This window comes from Rhinatrema bivittatum, chromosome 2 (genome assembly GCF_901001135.1).
Source record: "Rhinatrema bivittatum chromosome 2, aRhiBiv1.1, whole genome shotgun sequence".
NCBI classification, from domain to species: Eukaryota; Metazoa; Chordata; class Amphibia; order Gymnophiona; family Rhinatrematidae; genus Rhinatrema; species Rhinatrema bivittatum.
The window spans coordinates 123,665,272-123,688,880 of record NC_042616.1 but is presented as its reverse complement, the minus strand read 5'-3'; the positions used below and the strand labels follow the sequence as shown (position 1 = coordinate 123,688,880).

The 23,609-nt window shown below is 44.5% G+C and overlaps 1 protein-coding gene across 1 annotated transcript in view; it reads right to left on the bottom strand.

Annotated features, from left to right (window-relative positions):
* Positions 1–23,609, bottom strand: part of NRP1 (neuropilin 1) — a 487,056-nt gene that overhangs the window by 64,498 nt on the left and 398,949 nt on the right. Inside the window, 1 exon segment of the mRNA XM_029587037.1 lies at positions 4,815–4,959. Coding sequence (XP_029442897.1) covers positions 4,815–4,959 — 145 coding nt within the window.

The following is a 23,609-nucleotide window of genomic DNA, read 5'->3' as shown; positions in this document are numbered from 1 at the left end:
ATGACTGGCTTAGTAAAGACAGTCTTTCTTCTTTCATACAACCCTCCACTCTGCGCACGAGTACAGCACAACATTTCTATACGGTCTGAGAGGAGCGTAACTCAATCCTGCTGCCGTGGGATATCGTTGTTTGCAGTTCTTCTCTAACCTCTACTGAGTACACATTTAACTTTTCACACTGCCCCTGCTTTTTCCCCAATTCAGGAAAGAATGGGATAAAAACAGGGGATCTCCGAGGCAGTGATGGGAATTTTAGAGCTGTATTAGTCGGGTGGCTGGGCACTCTAGATAGACCATACGGTCTTTTTCTGCCATCGTGTTTTTCTCCGTTTCTGATGCTAGCTTTCCTTGTTTTAGGTTTTTCTAAGTTGTCAGGCCTAACCTTGCAGTGGAGTGGAAGAATGTTGCTTCTTCTGAGTACAAGAAAGTTCTGCTTTGCAATCTGAGGAGCCAGGGTTGGATCTTTATGGGCAGATGAACTATAAATCAATTAAATGGAAGGTGGAGTGTTTAAATGGAAAATGTATTTTAAAAAGCTTTAATAGAAGTTAACCTTGTGTGACAGCAGTTCATCATGCTTTGTGCCTTCCTAAGCCACTACAGATATTTGTGATGGGAAATATGAGGGTTTTTTTTAAAGTGAGTTGCTATGCTGCTTTTTTTGTCTGTTATTTCTCATGTTTGGAAGCGTATTTAAATTAGATCAAGAAGGGACTGAAGCATGGACACATGTTTTCAGCTTCTTAACCTTAAGACTGTACTGACATTATGCCACGAGGATGCTCTGTATGATTTCTCTGTCCAGTTTGCTGTTACAGGCATTAGCAGAGGACATCTGCATGTCCAGAAATGGATACTGAAACTCATGCATTTTGTAATGAAGCTGATAATGAATTATGATCCAGAGGCAGAGAGCTGTTTTACAATCCCAAATAAAGCGGGGAAGGGTTTTATTTGAGTTTTCCGAGATGTGCAAGATATATCGCCAGTATTTTTCAAGCAGAGGACATGAATATAATTATTTGCCATACATTTTTGTAAATCCCATGCAAGAGTTAAGTGAGCCTCAAACTGATTTGACAATAATTTAAAAACTAAATATAAACTTCAGATTTTTAAGAATGCATGTCAAACTGGTTTAAAAATTGTTTTAAGATGTATTTGTGGAAATCATTACCTGATGACTATCAAATTTGGCTTGGTTCTGTTTGTATTTTTTTAACCTCTATTCTCTGTTTTTGAAACTGGCATAATAACTGGAAGACAATTTTTTGATATGACATTTCATTTTTTTGAAATTTGACCAGTTATTTAACTGATCAAAGATTGTCTTTTAAGTTGTGGATTCCACTTCTTTTTAGTGATAAGGAGGAAAGTTCCCCCCCTCAAGCTCTGGATATGAAAAGCATCTCAGACATAACGAAAGAATGTAATTATCTTAAGATAATGTACTGACGATCATGTGAAAATTGTTATAATTCCTGTACTACTCGCCTGATGTCTTTGATCTTTAGTTAATATGTATTAGAACAGCTCAGGAGATTTGTATTATTCCTGTTCATGAATATCACCTCCTTAAACTGTCATTTTTTGTTGATTTATATTATGAGTGTTATTTTTGTAAACCATTGTGATCTTAATATGGAACATCGGTATATAAAATGTATAAATAAAGAAAAAAAAACCCAAATACCTCCCTAAAGCAGGCATTAACAAACCGTGGCTTTAGGAAATATCTATCCTTTAATCCCTGCTAACATTCATGTAAAAAAATACTTTCTTTTCAAAGGATATCAAGTTGAAAACATTGATATAAAAATGGTCTATCAAGCCACTTCTATATAAAATAGATGGATGAGGAAAGTATTAAGAATATGGAAATGTGTATTAACACTCTGTGCTATTAGTAGATAACAGCAGTTAAATATATTCATACAGAATTTCAAAAGTATGTGTGAGGCACTAAATGCGCACAGAAGTGGTTCTGTGCGGATTTATGCTAATATTTTATAAACTGTGTGGCAGGAGCTGCACAGATTGTAAAATACAGCCCATTTCTGCCCTGAGAGTACGTGCATGTGTTTCAGTGCATGTGTAAAGCTGTAATGCAGAAAAACACGTAGAGGTAGGTTTTGGAAGCACTGCTCTCGCAAACATGCCCACATATGCGCGTGCATGTGGGCCACGCGCAGCAAAGCGGATTTTAAAAAGTCACAAAGTACGCATGAATATACCGTGAGTGCATCGAAAATAAGAGGGCGAGAAAGGGATGGGGAATGGGCGGAGCAAAAGGTTACCCGCATACTCCGTATTTTGAAACCGGAGGCCGCTGTGCGTGTCGGCTCGTCAGCTGCATAACTTTACTTGCTGCTCCAGATGAGGAGCAAGTCTGTAGGGTCAACAGGGCGGCATGCAGGATGAAGAACCAGAGGGTTCTGGAAGACCTCGATATTAGGGATGTGAATCGTTTTAGGACGATTAAAATTATCGTCCGATAATTTTAATATCGTCTTAAACCGTTATGGAACACAATACAATACAGATTCTAACGATTTATCGTTATAAATCGTTAGAATCGTGAGCCGGCACACTAAAACCCCCTAAAACCCACCCCCGACCCTTTAAATTAAATCCCCCACCCTCCCGAACCCCCCCCAAATAACTTAAATAACCTGCGGGTCCAGCGGCGGTCCGGAACGGCAGCGGTCCGGAACGGGCTCCTGCTCCTGCATCTTGTCGTCTTCGGCCGGCGCCATTTTCCAAAATGGCGCCGAAAAATGGCGGCGGCCATAGACGAAAAAGATTGGACAGCAGGAGGTCCTTCCGGACCCCCGCTGGACTTTTGGCAAGTCTCGTGGGGGTCAGGAGGCCCCCCACAAGCTGGCCAAAAGTTCCTGGAGGTCCAGCGGGGGTCAGGGAGCGATTTCCCGCCGCGAATCGTTTTCGTACGGAAAATGGCGCCGGCAGGAGATCGACTGCAGGAGGTCGTTCAGCGAGGGTTCCGGCGCCTCGCTGAACGACCTCCTGCAGTCGATCTCCTGCCGGCGCCATTTTCCGTACGAAAACGATTCGCGGCGGGAAATCGCTCCCTGACCCCCGCTGGACCTCCAGGAACTTTTGGCCAGCTTGTGGGGGGCCTCCTGACCCCCACGAGACTTGCCAAAAGTCCAGCGGGGGTCCGGAAGGACCTCCTGCCGTCCAATCTTTTTCGTCTATGGCCGCCGCCATTTTTCGGCGCCATTTTGGAAAATGGCGCCGGCCGAAGACGACAAGATGCAGGAGCAGGAGCCCGTTCCGGACCGCTGCCGTTCCGGACCGCCGCTGGACCCGCAGGTTATTTAAGTTATTTGGGGGGGGGTTCGGGAGGGTGGGGGATTTAATTTAAAGGGTCGGGGGTGGGTTTTAGGGGGTTTTAATGTGCCGATTTTTCGATTTTTCGATTTTTTAACGATTTTTAACGATTTTTCACGATATTTTACCCCCCCAAACGGCAACAATACGATTCCCTCCCCCTCCCAGCCGAAATCGATCGTTAAGACGATCGAGGACACGATTCACATCCCTACTCGATATTAACTGGGCAAACTGGTGGAGTAGTTGGAAAACCTGGGCTGTCCCTCTCATGAGCAGGTTTTAAAAATCCACCTTCATACGTGCGTAAAAGCCAACAAAGTACTGTGGAAGACTTGCACACTACCTGTGCTTGAGTAACCCCTTAAAATTAGGAGCATAGTTACGCGCACTTGGAATATTTTAAAACATACGTGCACAATTGCCGCGCACAAGTTATAATTCTAGCGTATCTTTACAAGCTTGTACGGGTGCTCGCTCATTCGTTTTCAAATTAGCCTGATACTTTCTATTCCCATTTTATAAAAATAGGCATGCCTATTTAATGCGCATAATAACTGAAACAAAGTGCGTAATAACCCAGGAACGGACATGAAGGCAGGTATTTTTTAAAAACCTGCGTATTTAGAAGCGTACTTCACTTCTAAAAATACTTATTATTGTGCATACTTAGAAACAGCAGTTCACCAATACCTCTACTCATTTTACCCAGACTTTTACCAGTTCACCAATATCGTCCAACATTTCAGCCTGAGCCCCCCCCCCCCAACAACTCACCACAACCTCACATCCAAGAACAATAGACAAAAGACAAACACGATTTCAACTGCATAAGTCGATTAGCATATGGCCAAGCTCCGTTGTAAAAGCATATGGACAAGGGCCATATAAAAGTATACAGACATGCTCGGTAATGTATGCAATATGCTGCTTACAAAATAGCAACTTGTGGGTGTACTTTTGAACCCCACCTCAAAAGCTCCTTAAATGCCCCTTTTATTTTCCTTTTAACATTTATACATGACACTGCAAGTATGCACATACTCTCGAGGTTTATAAAATAGCAGATATGCATGTGCGTGCTAATACTTACACGCATAGATACTAATTTTACACTCACAACTCCTGCTGAACTCTGATAATTGCCTCCTTAAGAATTAATGGTCTACAATGTAGAACTGCAAGAGGATAGAAAATGCTTAAGAAAAAAAACTCTCTAAAGAATTTGACAGGGAAAATGAATAAATACAAATTGTGAGGCAGAGAACAGAAGATTATGTTGTAAACAGAAAAGACTCGTTCTAGGCAAATGAGTAGGCTGCTCAAAAAGTGTCATTTGTCAAAGTCATTGAGACAACAGTCTACTAAACTCTACCATTCCAGGAATAAAAAATACTGCTAATTATGAATTATTTTAGAAAATGATGTATATAGTCCACAGAAAAATAAAACTGCCCAATTACCTTCAATTTCACAGCCCAGCAGCTCCATTCTCAGCCCCAACCCTGCAGGTGTTGCTTTTTCTGGGATCACCCGGATGAAGCGGGTTGATAAAGGTGCAAACGTCCGTAGCTCTGGAGTATCATAATTAGTGTTGCCTTCAAACGTCTATGAAACATGCAAACTTACAGGTCAGTTTTCAAAGGAGTTAGGCGTGTAAATGGAACATACTATTGCATCAGTTTTCAAAAGCCATGCACCTGTATTAAGTGTACTTAAGTGGGGTAAAACATTTGGACAATTCAATGGCACATATTGTAGCAATTTTCAAAAGTCCACTTACACAAGTAAAGAGCATTCATATGTGTAAAACCCACTTTTAAGCATGTAAATGTTTCTGAAAATCAGTCATGCAATGTTTAAAGACGTTTTTATTTCCCACGCTTGTGTTTTTTTGTCGCCTTTTTTTCTTTATAAAGTTTAGGTTTCTAGTGCTTGAATGAGATGTATACAATTAACATTCTGAACCACTGTAAAAGCAGCTCAAATTTCTTCCTTAAATGAGTAAAAACAATTTCATTTTCTAACAGTTGACACATTCAATTCCCTAAAATTGTTTTCAGCTCTTTTCCCATCAAGCTCAAGCCTAATTATGCATTATCTCCACAGTGAACAGACATACTTTCAGCACTTCATGGTGTAATAAAATCATTGTGCAGACAAACCCTTGGTGTTTGGAATAAGATGTTCTGTACTTTACAGTCCAAATGTAATGTAGCAGAGGGGACTTTCTATATTTATAGTTGATTTTTACTAGCTTCTGTCTCCTTTACCAAAAGACATGGGACCTTCAAGCCCCATGAAGTTCCCATTGACATGTAAATTGGCCAGGTAATCACTGCCATTACCATTTCCACTTTTGACCCTTCCATTTCTTTTGAGTTAGTACTTTTGGAACAATTGAAAATTGTACAGGACTTTCAGGGTCTGGATTACTCCTGGGGGAATTCTGCGCAAAAAAAATTTAAAATTCTGTGCACAAAAACTGAAAATTCTGCAAAATTTATATTGGTCAAAATAACACAATTTACATGACAGTCTTTAAATAATTACATTTTAGATTATTACAGAAAAACGTTATTACTTAAAGTTGCAGAATTTTAAATATTTTGAGCAGAATTTCCCTAGAAATTCACTGTAAGAGTGTCCCTTCCACATACACACACCCTCATACAGGCTCCCTCACTCTCTCGCATACACACACACACACACACAATCTCTTCATACAGGGCCCTCTCTCTTGCATACACATCCAAACAAGCTCCCTTTCTCTCTCACACATACACCCTCACACAGGCTACCTATGTCTCTCTCTCACGCAGACCTTTACACAGGCTCTGTCTCCCACATACACAATCCCTTCACATACCCTTCTGCTCTCTCTCACCCTCCCCACCCCCCCTTACCAACCATGCTCTCTGTCACCCTCCCCTCTTTCACACACACATTCTCTCTCACCGGCATCCCCCCCCCCACGCTCCCTCTCACACCCTCCCCTCCCAGACCCACATTCTCTCTCACCTGCATGCCGTGGGATGTGTTCCGTTCACGGCGAAGATGAAGGCCCGGCGCGCCGTTCATGGCGAAAAGGGAAGGCCCCTGTGTGCTGCAAACGGCGCGCCAGGCCTTCATCTTCACCGCGAATGGAACGCGGAATACGGGGGCCTTCCCTTTTTGCCGCGAACAGCGAGCCGGGCCTTCATCTTCGCCACGAATGGAGCGTGTGCCGCGGGACGTGCTCCGTTCGTGGAATGCCGGGGTCTCCGCTGATATTTTCTGCGCAGAATTTGGCAATTCTGCGTGGGGGGGGGGGGGGGAAATTCTGCGCAAATTCTGCATTAAGCAGAATTCCCCCAGGAGTAGTCTGGATTAGTGCACTAATAAGGAATGGGCATATGTAAGGCTCATACTAGTTTAAATAAAACAGCATATCAAATTTACGATAGCATTTTCTTACATGGTATAAATAATGGGTCCAACTGATGCAAACTATCTTGTTTTGTTCCCCTTATGGTTAATAACTAGCATCTACAGAACATTTTTATCCTTCACTTTCCAGTCCTGCCATCTCATTCCTTCTTATCACTTCTATAGCAATAAGTAGGTTAGCACTGTACAAAAAACATATGAAACAGTCCCTGCTGAGGAGAACATAGAAACATAGAAACATAGAAATGACGGCAGAAGAAGACCAAACGGCCCATCCAGTCTGCCCAGCAAGCTTCACATTTTTTTCTCATACTTATCTGTTTCTCTTAGCTCTTTGGTTCTATTTCCCTTCCACCCCCACCATTAATGTAGAGAGCAGTGATGGAGCTGCAACCAAGTGAAATATCAAGCTTGATTAGTTATGGGTAGTAGGGGAAGAACCTGCAGTCTGACAAAAATACAGGGCAAAGGAGACTTTGGGAATTTCATTTTTTAAGAAAATAATTAAAATCAATAAAGGCTGTAAGTGGGAATCATCAGGGGTTGATTTAAATGCAGCCTCGTACAGGTGGATTTTTAGACTGGATTTAAACAAGACAAGATAGGGAGCATGATGCACCAACTCAGGAAGTCTCATCCAGGCATATGGTGCAGCCAGGTGGAACGCGCAGGCTCGGGAGTTGGTGGTAGAGGAGAAGGGCATGTCTGCTTCTCTAAAGAAGCTTGATGGTTAGCAGGCTTGCCACATTTTTGCATCTGGTGGAAGTGATGGAATATAGAAACACAGAATATAAGGGCTGTCATAAACCCTAGGTGATCTCTGGCTTTCTCCTTGCTTCTTTGCAAATGGGGATCTTTTTTGAATTTTGTTACTGTTTATGCCTCCACCATCAACACTGAAGGACTGCTACACTTACTGTGTACACTTACTGTGAAGAAAAACTTTCAGATTTTACACCTGATCATACTCCCATACCTCTCGTTATAGAATTTCATGTCTGCTGAAAAAGGTTTTCCTTTTGTGCATTATTAATTCCTTTGAGATATTCAAATGTCTCTAAAATATGCTCCGTTTTCCTTCTCCTTGGGTATACATGTTTAGGTCCTTAAATCTCATGGCATTGGGCTTTTGGTGCATTTTGCCTCATTTTGGTTGCATTTTTGTGGACAGTTTTCACTCTGCTTAAATCCTCTTAGAAGCAAAGACTCTAGAATTGGATATAATACTCAGGATCTCAGTAGTGATTTATAGAGTGGCATTACCACCTCTCTTTTTGCCTTCTCCCAGTACATGCTAGTATTCCTCTGACTCAGGCCACTACTTTGTCACACTGTTGTGTTACCTTGTAATCATCAAGTTGAGATCACAGAAGTCTATATTCGGCCACTAGCAGCTAGGAAAGTTAGGCAGACAAGTTTATCTGGCTAAATTAGCTGGTTTTTTCAGTCGGGCACTCTGCTGAATATACCCAGTTATCTTAAAGTTAGCTAGATGTGTTTACCCTGCTAACTTTAGGACTGAAAATCAGGGTTATCTGGCTAACTTAGCCAGAAAATGGTGCTTTGCCCCGGAATGCCTTCAAAGAGTCTCTGACATAGCCAGACAACTTGTTATCCAGCCACAAACTTATCTGGCTATCTCGGAGCATTCAGACTACCAGGATTTCCTGAGTTGGTGTATCATGCTCCCTATCTTGTTTTATTTAAATCCAGTCTAAAAATCCACCTGTACGAGGCTGCATTTAAATGAACCCCTGATGATCCCACTTACAGCCTTATTTTTAAATCCTGGTGTTTGTCCAGCTAAGTGCCAAACTTAGTTAGACAGATCTATTGAATATGGACCTCATAAGTTCTGGAGACCGTATCTAAATAAGGACTTTGACAAAATAGATGCAATTTAAAGGAGGGGCAAAAAAATGGTGCATGGACATCACTGAAAGACGTCCATGCAGAGAGACTGAAGAAGCTAAAGATGCATTGTCTAGATCAGTGGTTCCCAACCTGGGATCCGTGCATCCCTAGGAGTCTGCAAGACCATCATAGGGATTTGCCATAAGGGAGGCAACCAAAGTACAACTGCTGAGATACAAAGCAGGCTGACCTCATTTTTGAGGAGCTCTGTTCTAAGGCTCCTGTCGCCAAGCTCTACTGTCTGATCCCGTGCTGAGGAAAGGAAGATCGCAGCCTTAAGAAGCTCAAGCTGGCATGGAGAGGAGGTAGCGTGTGGCTGACTGCTGGCATAAGGAGTCTTAAGCTGCACCAGGAGGAGGAGGGGGAAGTGCACTGTCACCGGCAAGTTCAACAGCCACTGCTGCCGCTGTTGCCGTGCTGCTCCACCCCTCCCCCATTTCCTGTTGCTGCCCATGCTGACACCCAGTTTCTGTAGCCTGCCCTCTCGCTCCTCGCCTGTGGGTGTTTCCAGATACAGGGCAGGTGAGTCAGCCAATGGGAGAAGAGGGGGGCCTGCTGGGAGGGGGTGGACTTTAGGGAATTTTCCCGAGGACACACAGAGAAACCCAAGAAATCAAGTGAGGAAGACATAAGACTGTGAGCGTGTTTAATAAGTTGCTGTAGAGTTAATTATTATCAATTTAGAGACAGGAACTGTTCACGTTAGTTAGAGGCAGGAGAGCCTAAAGCTCTATAGAGTGGTGGTTGAGACTCTCTAGAGGAGGTCACTGCACCTAGATAGGGAAACCCATGCTGGGTGTGGGTGTATGTGTGTGGTGGGGTGGGGTGGGGTGGGGGGAACACCCTGGTGAAGGGGCTGGGAGGCCCGGCCAGTAAGAGGACCAGGAGTGGCAGCTGTACTTAGGCAGGGCCAGTGGTATCCGAGCGTGCCTGCCAGTTCCCGCCCCCCAGCACTGCAGGGAGTCAGCCGGTGTGCTGAGGAGCAGCCACTGTTGTCAGGACTGAGCTAGCATCCCCAGGGCTGCAGCACTGCACCCCAGAACCTCTTTGTCTGGACAACAGTGAAGAAACCGTGCTCTGCCTGCAACACTATTGTTGCACTATTGTGCATACAAAATAAAGCATGTTGGACCCTTCCTGCGTGACCCTCCTTTGCTACATGACACCTCCAAGCCCATGGTGTGGGGAGCAGGAAAGGGAGGAAACCCCCCCCAAAGTGTAACAGCTGAGGAGCATTTCTGGCCACTGCTACACCTGCTCTGACAGTGAGGGGGAAAAGCTGCATTGAGGGAGTAGTATGGACATGGTGGGGGTGGGGCGGAATTTCGGGACCCCCCCTGAAGTACGAAAGAGCAACTGAACATCTTCCGACTAATCATGCCAGCAGTGAAACGCACAGCCATCTTGAACATACTAATATTTGCAACGCAAATGATACGTAATGCGTAGTGACGCAGTGACGTACTAATTTTTAGCGTAACATAACGTAACTCCATTTTGGAATAATACTTTGTATTGTATTAATACGAATGACAATGTAAAATGTCTAACACGTCAATTAAATGACGAAACAATAGTCTGATCTTAAGCTACACCTACTAGAGGACCACGCTAGCTAATGCTTGTTCAGCAATTTGTGAAATGTTTGTTCAGCAAAAACCAGAACGCATGTGTGAAAGATAAGAGTTGTAAAGTGCATAAAAGTTTGCTCCGGAGGGGGCGTGGCATGCAGTTGTACTGAGCCTTTGTCTTAGCTGCATCTTGCTGGCAATAAAAGTCTATCTTTACGGATCAGTTGTCTGGACCTCCTTACTGACTAAAAAGAGACGGTTACATTTGGCGAGCCTCAGCCAGGAGGTACCGGGGACGCTATTTTAGCCCCCCAGTTGGTCCGGTAGTTTGGTGGCGGAGCGATCCCCCAGACGCACCTGGTGAGTGGCCACCGCTGAGTTCAGCGATCGGGTTTCTGAGGGGACCGTTCCACAGAAATTCTTCTGAGACCTCTGGGCTGGTGATCTGGAAAGAAGGCTTTCGTGACGATCGGAAGAATCCTGCAGGCGAGTATTATGGGAATGATGGAAAAAAAGAAGAATAGCTAAAAGAGTAGCAAATAACCGGTCCATCCGTGAGGGGACCGAGGGGGCTTTGATCACACCCCAAGCGGTGGTTTGGTAGGAATTGCATTCCGAAAACCACGCGCATAAAAAGAGGAAAAAGAAGTAACGCGTACGATAGTGGGAATAGGTTTCTTGTTGTGTGAAAGAGAGTGAATGGCCTCGCAGTTCTAGACCGGGCGACCGCGTTCTAGTCGGGGCAATTGTGACCCTTTTGTGTCTGACGGATACGGACCCCTTACCTATCCGTCTTCCCTTCCCTCCTTTGTCTGTGAATTCTATCCTAATGGGAGGGGGCTATTCAACTCCACTAAAAGTTATGACGGAACACTATAGTGAAGTGTTCGATAAACGTAAATGTACTAAGCCCGGAATGGTTCAGCGATGCACCCATAGGTGGCCCGGTTTGTGTGTAAATTGGCCTCCGGAAGGAACTTTCAATTTCCAAACGGCCACAAGGGTCTTGAAAATAGTTGAGAAAGAAGAAAATCCGGGTTGCCCTGAGGATAAGCCATACATAACTGCTTGGATTGCAGTTATCGAGAATCCTCCGAAGTGGGCAAAGAAGTTAGTGGAGGGAGCCGCCCTCGTAATGGTGGCGCAAGTAAACAAAATGGGTGACCGGAAGTCCTCAAACCGGAAAAGAAAGGGAAGGGCGGCCATCTTAGGAATAAAGGACCATGCGTCATCTGCGGCGGCCATGTTTGTAGTGCAAGGGAACACACGGACTCAAGAAAAAAAAGTTAAACCCCTGCCGCCTGCAGTACTGCCTGACGCAGAAGATCTTCTGCCGCCACCCTATGCCCCTAGCTGCCCTCAATCGTATAATGCGCCACCAGATCCCCCAGCTCCCGCCGCTGCCCAAGTTGATCATGAAATAATGCCGATTCCCGAAGTACGGCTTGAAGCGGAAGCGGCGGCGGCAAAAGTTGAGGACGGCGGCGAGTCGTCCGTATCCGGCAGCACTCGCAGTAAAACCCAAGCCGCAAGTTTACAACTACCAATTAGAGAAACAACCACCGTAGTTCCCGTGGTCCCTACTGAAGAAAACGAGTATAATACTACGCAAACTATAAAGTTGTTTACTTACATACCTTTCACTTCCAGCGATCTTTTTAACTGGAAACAGCTCGGCCCCTCTTACGCTGATAATCCAGATCAGATGCTAGATTTTTTACGAGGAATTTTTGCAGCCCATAACCCCAACTGGGCTGACATTCGGCACCTCGCCTCCATCCTTTTTACCACCGAAGAACGCCGACAAATACAATTAAACATGGAAGAAGCAGCTCGGCTGGGAGCCGGGTCAGACGGTAATCCAGATGAAGTAGTGAGAGAGCATGCCCCTGTCGCCGATCCCAACTGGGATTTCCAGACGGCTGCAGGGCGAGCCAGCATTGCTGCATACCAAGTCGCCTTTCTCGGAGCTTTAAAGAAAGGAAAGCAGAAAGTCATGAATATGGGAAAGATCCGCGACGTGGTGCAAGGAAAAGACGAAACTCCTGGAATCTTTTTGGAGAGATTGATGGATGCATATCGGCAATACAGTCCGTTCGACCCAGAGGACCCCAAAAGTCAGTCCGTCATAGTAATGAGCTTTGTCGGACAATCCTGTCCCGATATCCGCCGGAAGCTACAGAAATCAGAAGGATTTGAGGGAATGACTATTAGCCACTTAAAAGCCATGGCTGACAGAGTTTATGTAAACCGAGAGCCGGACGGAGACAAGAAAGAAAAGAAAGAAAGTAGAAAGTTAAGAGAAAGTGTTAGTTTGTTAGCTGCAGCGCTGGAAGAAACGAATTTCGGAAACTCGGCTAGGCACTATCAGGGATATCCTGGGCCGAGAGGAAGGGGCAGGTCACCCTCGAGGGGACCGCCCAGAGGACGAGCTAGCAGAGGAGGATCGTTTAGGGGGGGAAGGGTGCCGATGGGAGCCAATCAATGTGCATTCTGTAGACAAGAAGGACACTGGAAGTCTGAATGCCCAGAGTCCCTGCAAATGAAGCAGGAAGGATATACTCCGTCCAAACCAAAGGAAGCTGAATGGCAGATGACTGTAGGAGAAACCTCTAGCGAAGACAGCAGTGAAGCATGACTAGAGAAGGGAATTCTTCCATTCGATCCCTTAGTAGAAATTAAAGTAGGAACTGAGACATTTAAGGGATTGTTAGATACCGGGGCACAAAGATCAGTCATGACTACCGCTATTACCACACCCACTTCGAAAAACATTTCTATTGTAGGGGCCTCTGGAAAGCCACTTATCGCTCCCTTTCTTCAGAAACGACAAGTCCGGGTGGGAGGACAATTAGTATCTCATCAGTTTCTTTACGTCCCGGGATGCCCAGTTCCCCTCATAGGGAGAGACCTTCTTTGTAAGTTAAGAGCCAACTTACAATTCGAATCGACAGGAGAAATAAGAGCATCCTTCGCTGATAACCCAGTCTCTCTCATCTGTCCACTCCAAGAAGAATGGAGATTACATCTCCCCATAGTCAAACATACCACTACGCACCGATATGGAGAAAACACCGTCCTCAACGAAAAGCGCAGACAGCTAATGGACAGTATACCTAAAGTATGGGCTGAACAAAATCCAGGAGGAATAGCCATCAACGCTACCCCTATTTGGATCGAGATGAAACAGAATGCACAGGTGATAAATCAATCTCAATACCCCATTCCTTATATGGCCAGACAAGGAATTCAGATACACCTGCAAAGATTGTATGATTTGGGCATTCTCCGGCGAATCCGATCTGCTTGGAACACCCCTCTGTTGCCAGTAAAGAAGCCTGGATCAAATGACTATCGACCAGTACAAGACTTAAGAAAAGTGAATAGTCAAGTAGCAGATCTAGTAGCCCTCGTGCCAAATCCGTACTCAATCCTGGCTCAAGTCTCTCCTGCATCAAAGTGGTACAGTGTCATTGATCTCAAAGATGCCTTCTTCTCCGTCCCGGTGGCGGAGGAATGTCAAAAGATTTTTGCTTTCACATGGGAAAATGCAGATACTGGAGTAAAGCAGCAGTACACATGGACTAGGTTGCCTCAAGGGTATAGGCACTCACCTACGCTGTTCGGTGAGCAACTGGCAAACGATTTAAAGATGTATCAAGTAAAGTATGGGCCAGTCATACAATACGTGGATGACCTTCTGTTGTTTCGAGAGACGTACCTCGAATGTGCGGTATCCACTCTTCAGCTGCTAAAGACGTTGTACTCAAAAGGGTATCGTGCAAGTAAAAAGAAAGCGCAAATCTGTGAATTGGAAGTAGAGTATTTAGGCTTCCAAATACGTGGAGGAACCCGATGTCTGGGGATTTCTCGCACCAGTTCTATAAGAGATCAACCTGTACCCACTTGTAAGAAAGAGCTCCGGGCGTTCCTGGGAGCTGCAGGATACTGTAGGCTGTGGATTGCTAACTATGCAGTTATTGCTCAACCCCTGTACGACAAGCTGCGGGGTAAAGAGGCAGAATCTCAACCCTTCCAATGGGAAGGAAACGAACTGGCAAGCTTACGACAACTAAAAGAAGCCTTAATTGAACCACCTGCCTTGGGGTTGCCAGATGTGATGAAACCATTCCATCTATTCGTCGACGAGAAAAAAGGCATGGCCATAGGGGTATTGACTCAAACCTTAGGCTCATGGGAACGACCTGTTGCATATCTGTCAAAAGGAATGGACAATGTGTCAAAAGGATGGCCGGGATGCCTCCGAAGCATTGCTGCTGCATGTCTACTGATACCCGAAGCAGTTAAGCTAACATTTGGACAGATTTTACAAGTAACAACTCCTCATACTATCCAAGGACTGCTAGAGACCCATGGGCCAAAATGGATGACAAATTCACGTCTTGTAAAGTACCAAGCGTTATTATGTGAAACTCCAGAGATTCAAATACAGGACAGTAAAAACTTTAATCCTGCAACTCTACTCCCAACCCCCACTCCAGTTTCTCATGAATGTGGGGAAATTATGGCAACAGTACATTCCAGCCGACCCGACTTACGCGACCAACCCTGGCAAGGAGCATGGACTTTATTCACTGATGGAAGCAGCCAGGTTATAAATGGAGTCAGGGTCGCTGGGTATGCTGTAGTCTCCGAAGACGACATTGTTGAAGCTGAACCCCTGCCCCCAGGGACATCAGCGCAAAAAGCTGAACTAATTGCGCTCACAAGGGCTCTGCAGTTGGCAGAAGGAAAAACTGTAAATATTTATACTGATTCAAAATACGCTTTCCTTACAATCCAAGTGCATGGAGCTTTATACAAGGAACGAGGATTCCTAACTGCGGAAGGGAAACAAATAGCTAATGCATCGGAGATACATCAATTGCTAGACTCTGTATGGGCACCAAAGAAGGTAGCTGTCATGCATTGTAAAGCCCATACAGGGAGAACTGATCCCATCGCCAAAGGAAACCAATGGGCAGATAAGACTGCGAAAGAAGCAGCACGTGTGCAATCACCACATACATCAACTCCCACTTGCCCACTTCTACAGTTCACGAATGAAACCCCCATTTATTCAGCGGAAGAAAATGATTGGGCACAAACCGAACAATTTCATCAGCAGGATGGGTGGTGGATTGTACAAGAAGATAGGGTATGGATACCCGACGCCCTGGCATGGACTGTTGTCAGGGAAGCCCATAATAAAACCCATCTCGGCCGAGATGCATTAGCAACACTGTTGGCAAAAACTTACTACATTAATAGACTCTTTCAACTAACTAAATATGCTGTTAATCAATGTGTTACCTGTGCAAGGAACAATCCCAGAAATGGACCTGGTCCAGCCCCTGGACATATATTGCGAGGAACAACTCCGTTTCAAGTTTGCCAAATCGACTTCACCCACATGACTGCTTCAAAAAAATACAAAGCAATGCTGGTAGCTGTCTGTACTTATACCGGATGGATCGAAGCCATACCCACTCGAACTGAGACTGCCAAGGAAGTAGTAACATTGCTTCTCCACAAAATTTTACCACGATACGGATTACCTCGGCAGATAAATTCAGATAATGGACCAGCCTTCACCAGTGAAGTCACGCGACGTCTGAGTCAAATTCTGGGCATCCAATGGCACCTGCACTGCGCCTGGAGACCTCAAAGTAGTGGAGCAGTTGAACGAGCTAACAGGACACTAAAAAATCAGCTCGCTAAATTGTGTCAGGAAACAAAGACTAAATGGCCAGACATCCTGCCATTAGCTCTACTACACGTCCGATGTACCCCACGGAAGTCGGGGTTAACTCCTTATGAAATGATGTACGCAAGGCCTCCACCTCTTCCATCTTTTCCTGAATCGCTGCAAATACAAGGGGAAATGTCTCTCAGTAACCAACTCAAAGGACTATATAACACAGTTATTGCGATTCAAAAATACACCTGTGACACTGAACCATTGGTCCTGCTAAACCCGATTCATCCATACCAGATAGGAAATTCGGTGTGGATAAAAGACTGGGATGAGTCTGATTCCCTCCAGCCCCGATGGAAAGGGCCGTACACTGTATTGCTAACTACTCCAACAGCTGTCAAAGTTTTTGGATGTTCTTCATGGATTCATTGGACACGTCTCAAACCAGCTTCAGCCAACTGGCAGGTTTCCAGGATTGGAGACCACAAATTAAGATTCACCCAAGGCAGGCCCAGTGCTAGTCCTGAGTAAAAAAGTATCAGTAACTACAACTGAATATTAATGTGTCCATTTCTTTCCTTCCTTTCAGAATCCATTACTTATGAATGCAACCATCTACGTCATAAAGCAATGTCACAGATTCCGACTTCCAAGATCTACGTTGCATCCATCTTCTGCATTCACTTACTATTCTTCTGTAACCCGACTACCTCTGTTTTCCTGTCCTTGAGCAAGAATTGCACTGAATGTATCAAGCTAATTCGTACTACCACTCAAACTGGATTTCAAGTTGTCTCAACAATCATCCACCAATCTCAACCACCAACTTCCTGTGCCACACTACCTGCTTGCGCCCTGAATACTACTCAAGGCTATCAGTCCTTCCATCGATGTTTAGAAACTGGCAAAGTCATATGTCATACCCCAACCACTCCTAAGTACTACAACATCACCCTCACTGTAGGTCTACCAAAGAGCTACACATCAAGTATTGTCCCAGAAGGAAAAGGCATCTTGTACTACATCAACTCCACTAAGGTTCTTATGGGAAGTGAAACGATTGTCACAATAACGTTCGATGCCTGCGAAGCCATTGATAAACACCCAAATGCACTTCACTGTGGGTCTCAAGCCTGGAGAAATTCCTATGTCTACAATCACAAATACCTCTGCCCATACAACCGGGCAGCTAATCCATCCAGATGGCTGCCATGCGGAGGGGACCTGACATTGTCAGGATGGGCTCTAGTTTGTGATTACACCGGTGGAGGTTACCATGGCTGCCACGGGATAGGACGATTAACTGCAGTAAATGGTAATACAGTATCGATACAATGGCCTCTAAGAAGCGAAGGAATCCCTTGGCAAGATACTTGGGGATTTGGTATCGACGGAACTGGAAAAGACCCCATGACCTACATTACCATCACTCAGCGAAAAGACAAACCTCGTCCAATTATTCACCAGACTACTGTGGTGGGTTATCAATCCTTCTTCGATGAAATATCTCATGCCTCTGAGGGATTAAAGAAACATACAATTTCTCAACAAGTAAAAAACCTGTTTGTCAATTTGGCGGAAAACATAGCTCTCTCTCTCGAAGTCAAGAACTGTTTTGTATGTGGAGGAACAGATACAGGAGAGCAATGGCCATGGGAAGCCAAGGAAACCTTCCAATCCGATCTTAACACCTTGAATACCACTGTAACCTATAACCGTAAATCTCATCCATATGAGTGGGCACTACAGACTGATGTTATTGGCAGACTATGTATCTCTCGACAACATTCACGCATCTATACCGTGCCTGTTGGAAATTCTCCATGCACAGGAGTTCTTACTGCCAACCTTACCACCCAGACATGGTGGCAGACTGAAAATTCTACCATGCCAACTCCCATCTGGACTGACTCGACTTTGAACAAGACATGGACAGCTGCAGGTGTTGCTACTACCGTTTTCAATGCTCCAGATGGTTATTATTATGTATGTGGACGAAGAGCTTATGAACAGTTACCAACAAACTGGTATGGAACTTGCTTCTTGGCTACAATTCGGCCAAGTTTCTTCCTACTTCCCATTACTGCTGGAGAAACCTTAGGAGTTCCAGTATACAGTCCCATGAGACCCAACAAACGTCGCAGCACTCCTAAAGTATCCATAGGAGATTGGAAAGATCAAGAGTGGCCTCCTGAACGAATTGTACAATACTATGGTCCGGCCACCTGGGCTGAGGATGGTTCTTATGGATATAGAACACCTATCTATATGCTCAATCGAATTATAAGACTCCAAGCAGTACTGGAACTCCTGACAAATGATTCTGCCTTGGCTCTCAACATCTTAGCCAAGCAAAACACTAAAATTCTAACAGCTGTCTACCAAAACCGATTGGCTTTAGACTACCTCCTAGCCCAGGAAGGTGGTGTATGTGGCAAATTTAATCTTTCTAACTGTTGTTTACAGGTAGATGACAAGAGTAAAATCATTGAGGAGATCACTGATCGAATGATTCGCCTGGCCCATGTACCAGTGCAGACGTGGACTGGAATCCTTGACTGGACAGGGTCTTTACCCAACTGGCTCACTTCCATTCCTGGCCTTAAAGAACTCCTCTTTCCTCTGATACTTCTTGTTTTTACATGCATTCTGTTTCCTATTTGTCTCCCTCTTATTTTTAGGCATCTCCGATCCATGATTGAACATATTGCTGATCGGCGAGCAGCTGCTCACGTCATGATGATTAATAAGTATGTGTCTGTCTCCACATTTCCTTCATCTGATTCTTCTGACTACGACACTACCAATGATTCGGATACTGATTCTGATAAAGAGTACTTAACTACTAACTTATAAGTCTGATAAACTCTAACCTCTAAGCATTGCCATAATGGAGCCAACGTGTTGTTGGGGTAAGTCGGGCTACAAAGGGGGGTGACACCAATATGGTCCACCCGTCTCAAACCCGTGAAGAAACCAACGACCTAACAACATATTAGGGCTCACATTCAATGTCACTGGTATTAACTCTCATTGTCGTTTCAGTTCCTCTTCAGATATAAAGTGATACTTCTGCCTTCTCTTCAAAGTTGAAGTATCAAAGGGGGGAATGAAGAGGTTCAATTTCGGGACCCCTCCTGAAGTACGAAAGAGCAACTGAACATCTTCCGACTAATCATGCCAGCAGTGAAACGCACAGCCATCTTGAACATACTAATATTTGCAACGCAAATGATACGTAATGCGTAGTGACGCAGTGACGTACTAATTTTTAGCGTAACATAACGTAACTCCATTTTGGAATAATACTTTGTATTGTATTAATACGAATGACAATGTAAAATGTCTAACACGTCAATTAAATGACGAAACAATAGTCTGATCTTAAGCTACACCTACTAGAGGACCACGCTAGCTAATGCTTGTTCAGCAATTTGTGAAATGTTTGTTCAGCAAAAACCAGAACGCATGTGTGAAAGATAAGAGTTGTAAAGTGCATAAAAGTTTGCTCCGGAGGGGGCGTGGCATGCAGTTGTACTGAGCCTTTGTCTTAGCTGCATCTTGCTGGCAATAAAAGTCTATCTTTACGGATCAGTTGTCTGGACCTCCTTACTGACTAAAAAGAGACGGTTACAGAAGGAAAGCAGGAGGGTGGGGTCCATATTGGGATCAGCACTTAGAAAGGGATGGAGAAGGTGTCACATGGAGGAGAAGGCAAGAGGGAGAACATAGGAGTGCAAGCACTTGGAGAGGGCAGAAGGGGAATGCTATAAACTTCCTGGCACCTTATTGGGGTGCCTCGTAGCGCTGCTGCTGCTGCCTATTGTTTTTCTGAGATGTTTGTATTCTTATCTAATTAGTCCTTTGTTGATTTTACTGAGATGTGTTGTATTCTTTGTCCTGATGCTTACTTATTTCAAATTAGTCATATTCTACATTCTGACTAGTTTTGTCCTGCCATTGATGGATATCAAGTTCCAGTCTGAAGTTTCCTTCAGACTTGAACTGTTACATCTCCTTCAGACTGTTTGTTACCTTTTGAATATGCTGTACCCCACCTTGTGGGGAACTCATTATTGAAAAAGGTGAGCAATAAATCCAAATAAATAAATAGAACACTTTGGATGGGGCCAATGGGAAGAGGACCAGGGAAGGGGCCATGAGGGGAAGATGCCAGGAGGCAAGGCATTCAGGACGGGGCACTGGGGGAGGAATAGTACTTGGGAAGGAGTCATGGGGCAGTGGCATAGCGAGGAAGGGCCAGGGAGGTCAAGGCCCCCAGGCGCCAGGCTGTAGGGCGCGTCAAGAGGGCAGGGGATCCCATCCCGCCCAAAGAAGAAAAAGATCTATGGCTGCCGGGGACGCCTTAACAGGTCCAGCGGCAGAAGAGGAGGAGGCCCGCAGAGGCCGGAGAAGCCCATCCCACCTGGTGCCAAAGAATGCCCCACTGAAGCAAGGCTGCTCCAGGAGCACTTTTCCATTTATATTTTATGGTCACTTTATTCTGTATTTGGTGAGGGTCTGCCTGTGCTCTGCATGTGTGACTGAGGTTAAGTATTCTGCTAATGCGTCCCTTCAGTATAGGGCTCTGTAGAAGTTTGGCCTGTTCTGTTTTCCTTATAGGATGTTTTAGGTGTTTATATATTTGTGTTTTAGGGCCTGATGTAATGTTTGCAGGGTCACCTCTTCGTAGGGTTGTTGTAACTGTGTGCTGGCAGTTAATGCTGTTTTGGAATGGGAGGTTTATGATATTGTAATTTATTTAGTTTGCTGACGGCTCTCTGAGGACCAAGCCTACACCCTACATGCGTTACTATAATCCTAATTCCATGTGTGTTCCAAGGGTCTTTAGTTTTTACACAGGGTTTTCTGGTTGACACCACAGCAGTGCATGTAAATATAATATACCTGCTGTTGTGATATTTTTATTTCGAAAGACTGTACACTTTGAGCGTCCTTTTTCATGTAAAATCTTTTATTATAAATGCATAATTTGAAAATGTGTGTGGAGAGGGCCGTGGTGAGGGGGAAGGCTGGGCACAAAGCTGTAAGATTCACTTAGGGTTCCTAATACCCTTGCACTGACCATGATTAGAAAAAGAATACAAATAAAATGTAAAAAAAAATAAAAATAAAAATGAGGAAGGGCCAACACAGTAATTGTTCATCCAGGGCTGCAAAAACATTTAGCACTGGCCCTGCATGGCGGCACCCTGTGGTGACGCGTTGGCTGGGTTCCTGCCCTTCTCCAGTGGTGCCATGTGATGATGCACTGGTGGGCGATGGTGGGGGAGAAAGGCGGGGGTGCAGGGGAGACACAACACAAATGTATTGGTCCCCGGGCTCCAAAGCCCCTCGCTACGCCTCTGTCATGGGGGAAGGGTGCAGCACTCAGAAAGAGGCCGTGGAAGAAGGAGCACCCAGGAGCGGGAAGCACTTAGGAAGGGGCCTTGAGGGGGAGGACCAGGGAAGGGGACAAAGGAGGGAGAAGACAGAAGTGAAAGCATTAGGGAAGGGGCTGTGGATGGGGGCATGCAAGACAAGAAGGAAGGCATGGGGAGGGGAAAGAACAGGAGTGTGAGCACTCAGGAAGGGGTCACAAGAGGAAGGCAGGAGGGACAGAACCAGGGAAGGGTCTACTGGGAGAAAAGAGCAAGAGGGAAAACTCTCAGGAAGGGTCCAAAAAAATAGAGGGAAGCAAGGTAAGAGGGAAGGCACTTTAGGGGGGCTATGTAGGGGTGGGGAATAGCCAGTGCGAAGGTATCCAGCCACCCCATCGTGTGATCTCATGCTCTCTCTCTCTCTCTCCCTCCCCCCCAAATGTTTGGTCTAGTAGAAACAAGGGAAAGGGACGATTTGACACAAACATTCAAATATCTAGCTGGCTTCAATAAAATACTAGAAGGAAGCATTTTCCTAAGAATGAAAAGTTCATCATAATAAGCTGAAAGGAGAAAAGCAAAAAGGAATATGAGAAAATATTTTTTCACTGAGAGGGTGGTGGACAGCTGGAACAGACTTCCAACAGAGATTATAGAAGCCAAAACATTGGCAGAATTCAAGCATGCATAGCAGAGACATCATGAGGTCAATTTTTAAAGACCTAGCTTTGGGAGCTAGGATCCTAGATTGTCCCTTTTAAAAATTTGCTAGAGCTGAGTGCTTACTTCACAAGACTCATTCATTCAAGAGAATGGGGAAAAATAGATGATTAGCAGTGATTTTCACCACTAGGCACCTAATTTAGGTTCCTAAATCTAAGAAATGAATAGCAGCCTAAATTTACCTTTTTAAGCTTTAGGACCCTAATTTAGGTGAATTTTCAGCTGAAAACATCTGCTAAGTTTGACTAAAAATAGACATCTAATTTACTGCCTGATTCACTAAGATGTTTCTCCCTGTCTGTGTCTGTGGGAAAATGTCTTAACGAATCAGGCCCTTAGATATCTAACTTAGAACTGATGTACTAAGGCTTTTCCCCAAAAAATAAAAATGGGAGAGAAAACAATGAATCCGGCCCTTAGATCTCTAAATCTAGGCACCCAGCTTTCTTGAATATCAGCCTCAAAAGATGTGGGGGAAGGTGAGGACCTCAGATTAAGTAAGACCTATGACAACACAGTAGGCAGTAAACCGAAAGCTCATTTTCTGCTGATATCTTCAATGCTTCTATCAGGTATGACCACTCTGAGGTTTCTTTCACTGGGGTAATGTCTCCAAATCAGGGCTTAATTTAGGCAAGGGCAACATAAGGATGTGCCTAGGGTGCCAAATTCTGAAGGCACCCGAAAACTGGGACCGTGCACCGTTAAATTAAATCCAGCCCTGCTCCAAATAGGTTTGTTTTGTGAACACATTGACAAGGATGAACCTCATTCATAAACCAGGGTAACTTGGATATGATCTCAGTCTCTCCAATTTACTGCTAGTACTTGGACTGTGCCAAAAAGAGCTTCCTTTTTTGAGTTCATAAGATGTAATATGTAGAGGCAACATATCAGGGCATGCCTGGAAGGTCCTTTTAATCAGGCCAGTGGCACCCAATAGAATTGAAATTATTTCTGAATCTTCCAGCCACATCTTCATGGTCTTCCAGCCACATTTTCATGGTCTCTGCTTGCATCATTTGGTACTTGTGAATCTTCTCTCTTTCCATGCATTGTATTGAATCATCCCTTGAAACTGACACTTCTGTTAGCAATGCTGTTCTTGTGTTTTTCTCCTTTACTACCATTTCGGGTTTTCTTGCATCAAGCTTTCTAACAATTAGAATTTGGAATATCCAAGTTGATCACAACATATGCATTCTCTATAATGCTTTCTGTAGGGCCTAGCCTAGGTCGCCCTTAAGAGAGTGACAGATGAACCAAACAAAATGGTTCTTGGCAAACAAAATGGATGCAATTGAGTTGAATGGAGACAAAGAACTGCTGTTATTCAATAAACAGGACATAGATAAGACACAAATCTGTTGAAGTTGCTATGGCCTTGACAGACATTGTATCCCTCTAAGCAGCATTTTCTGACCAACAAACTGTGTTTGCCAGCACATTCACTGCCATGTGAATCTGAAAACCCACCAATGGTATACCAATGGACAGTGGTGTATTCAATGAATGTTTACTTTTGGGGAATTATAGGCATTC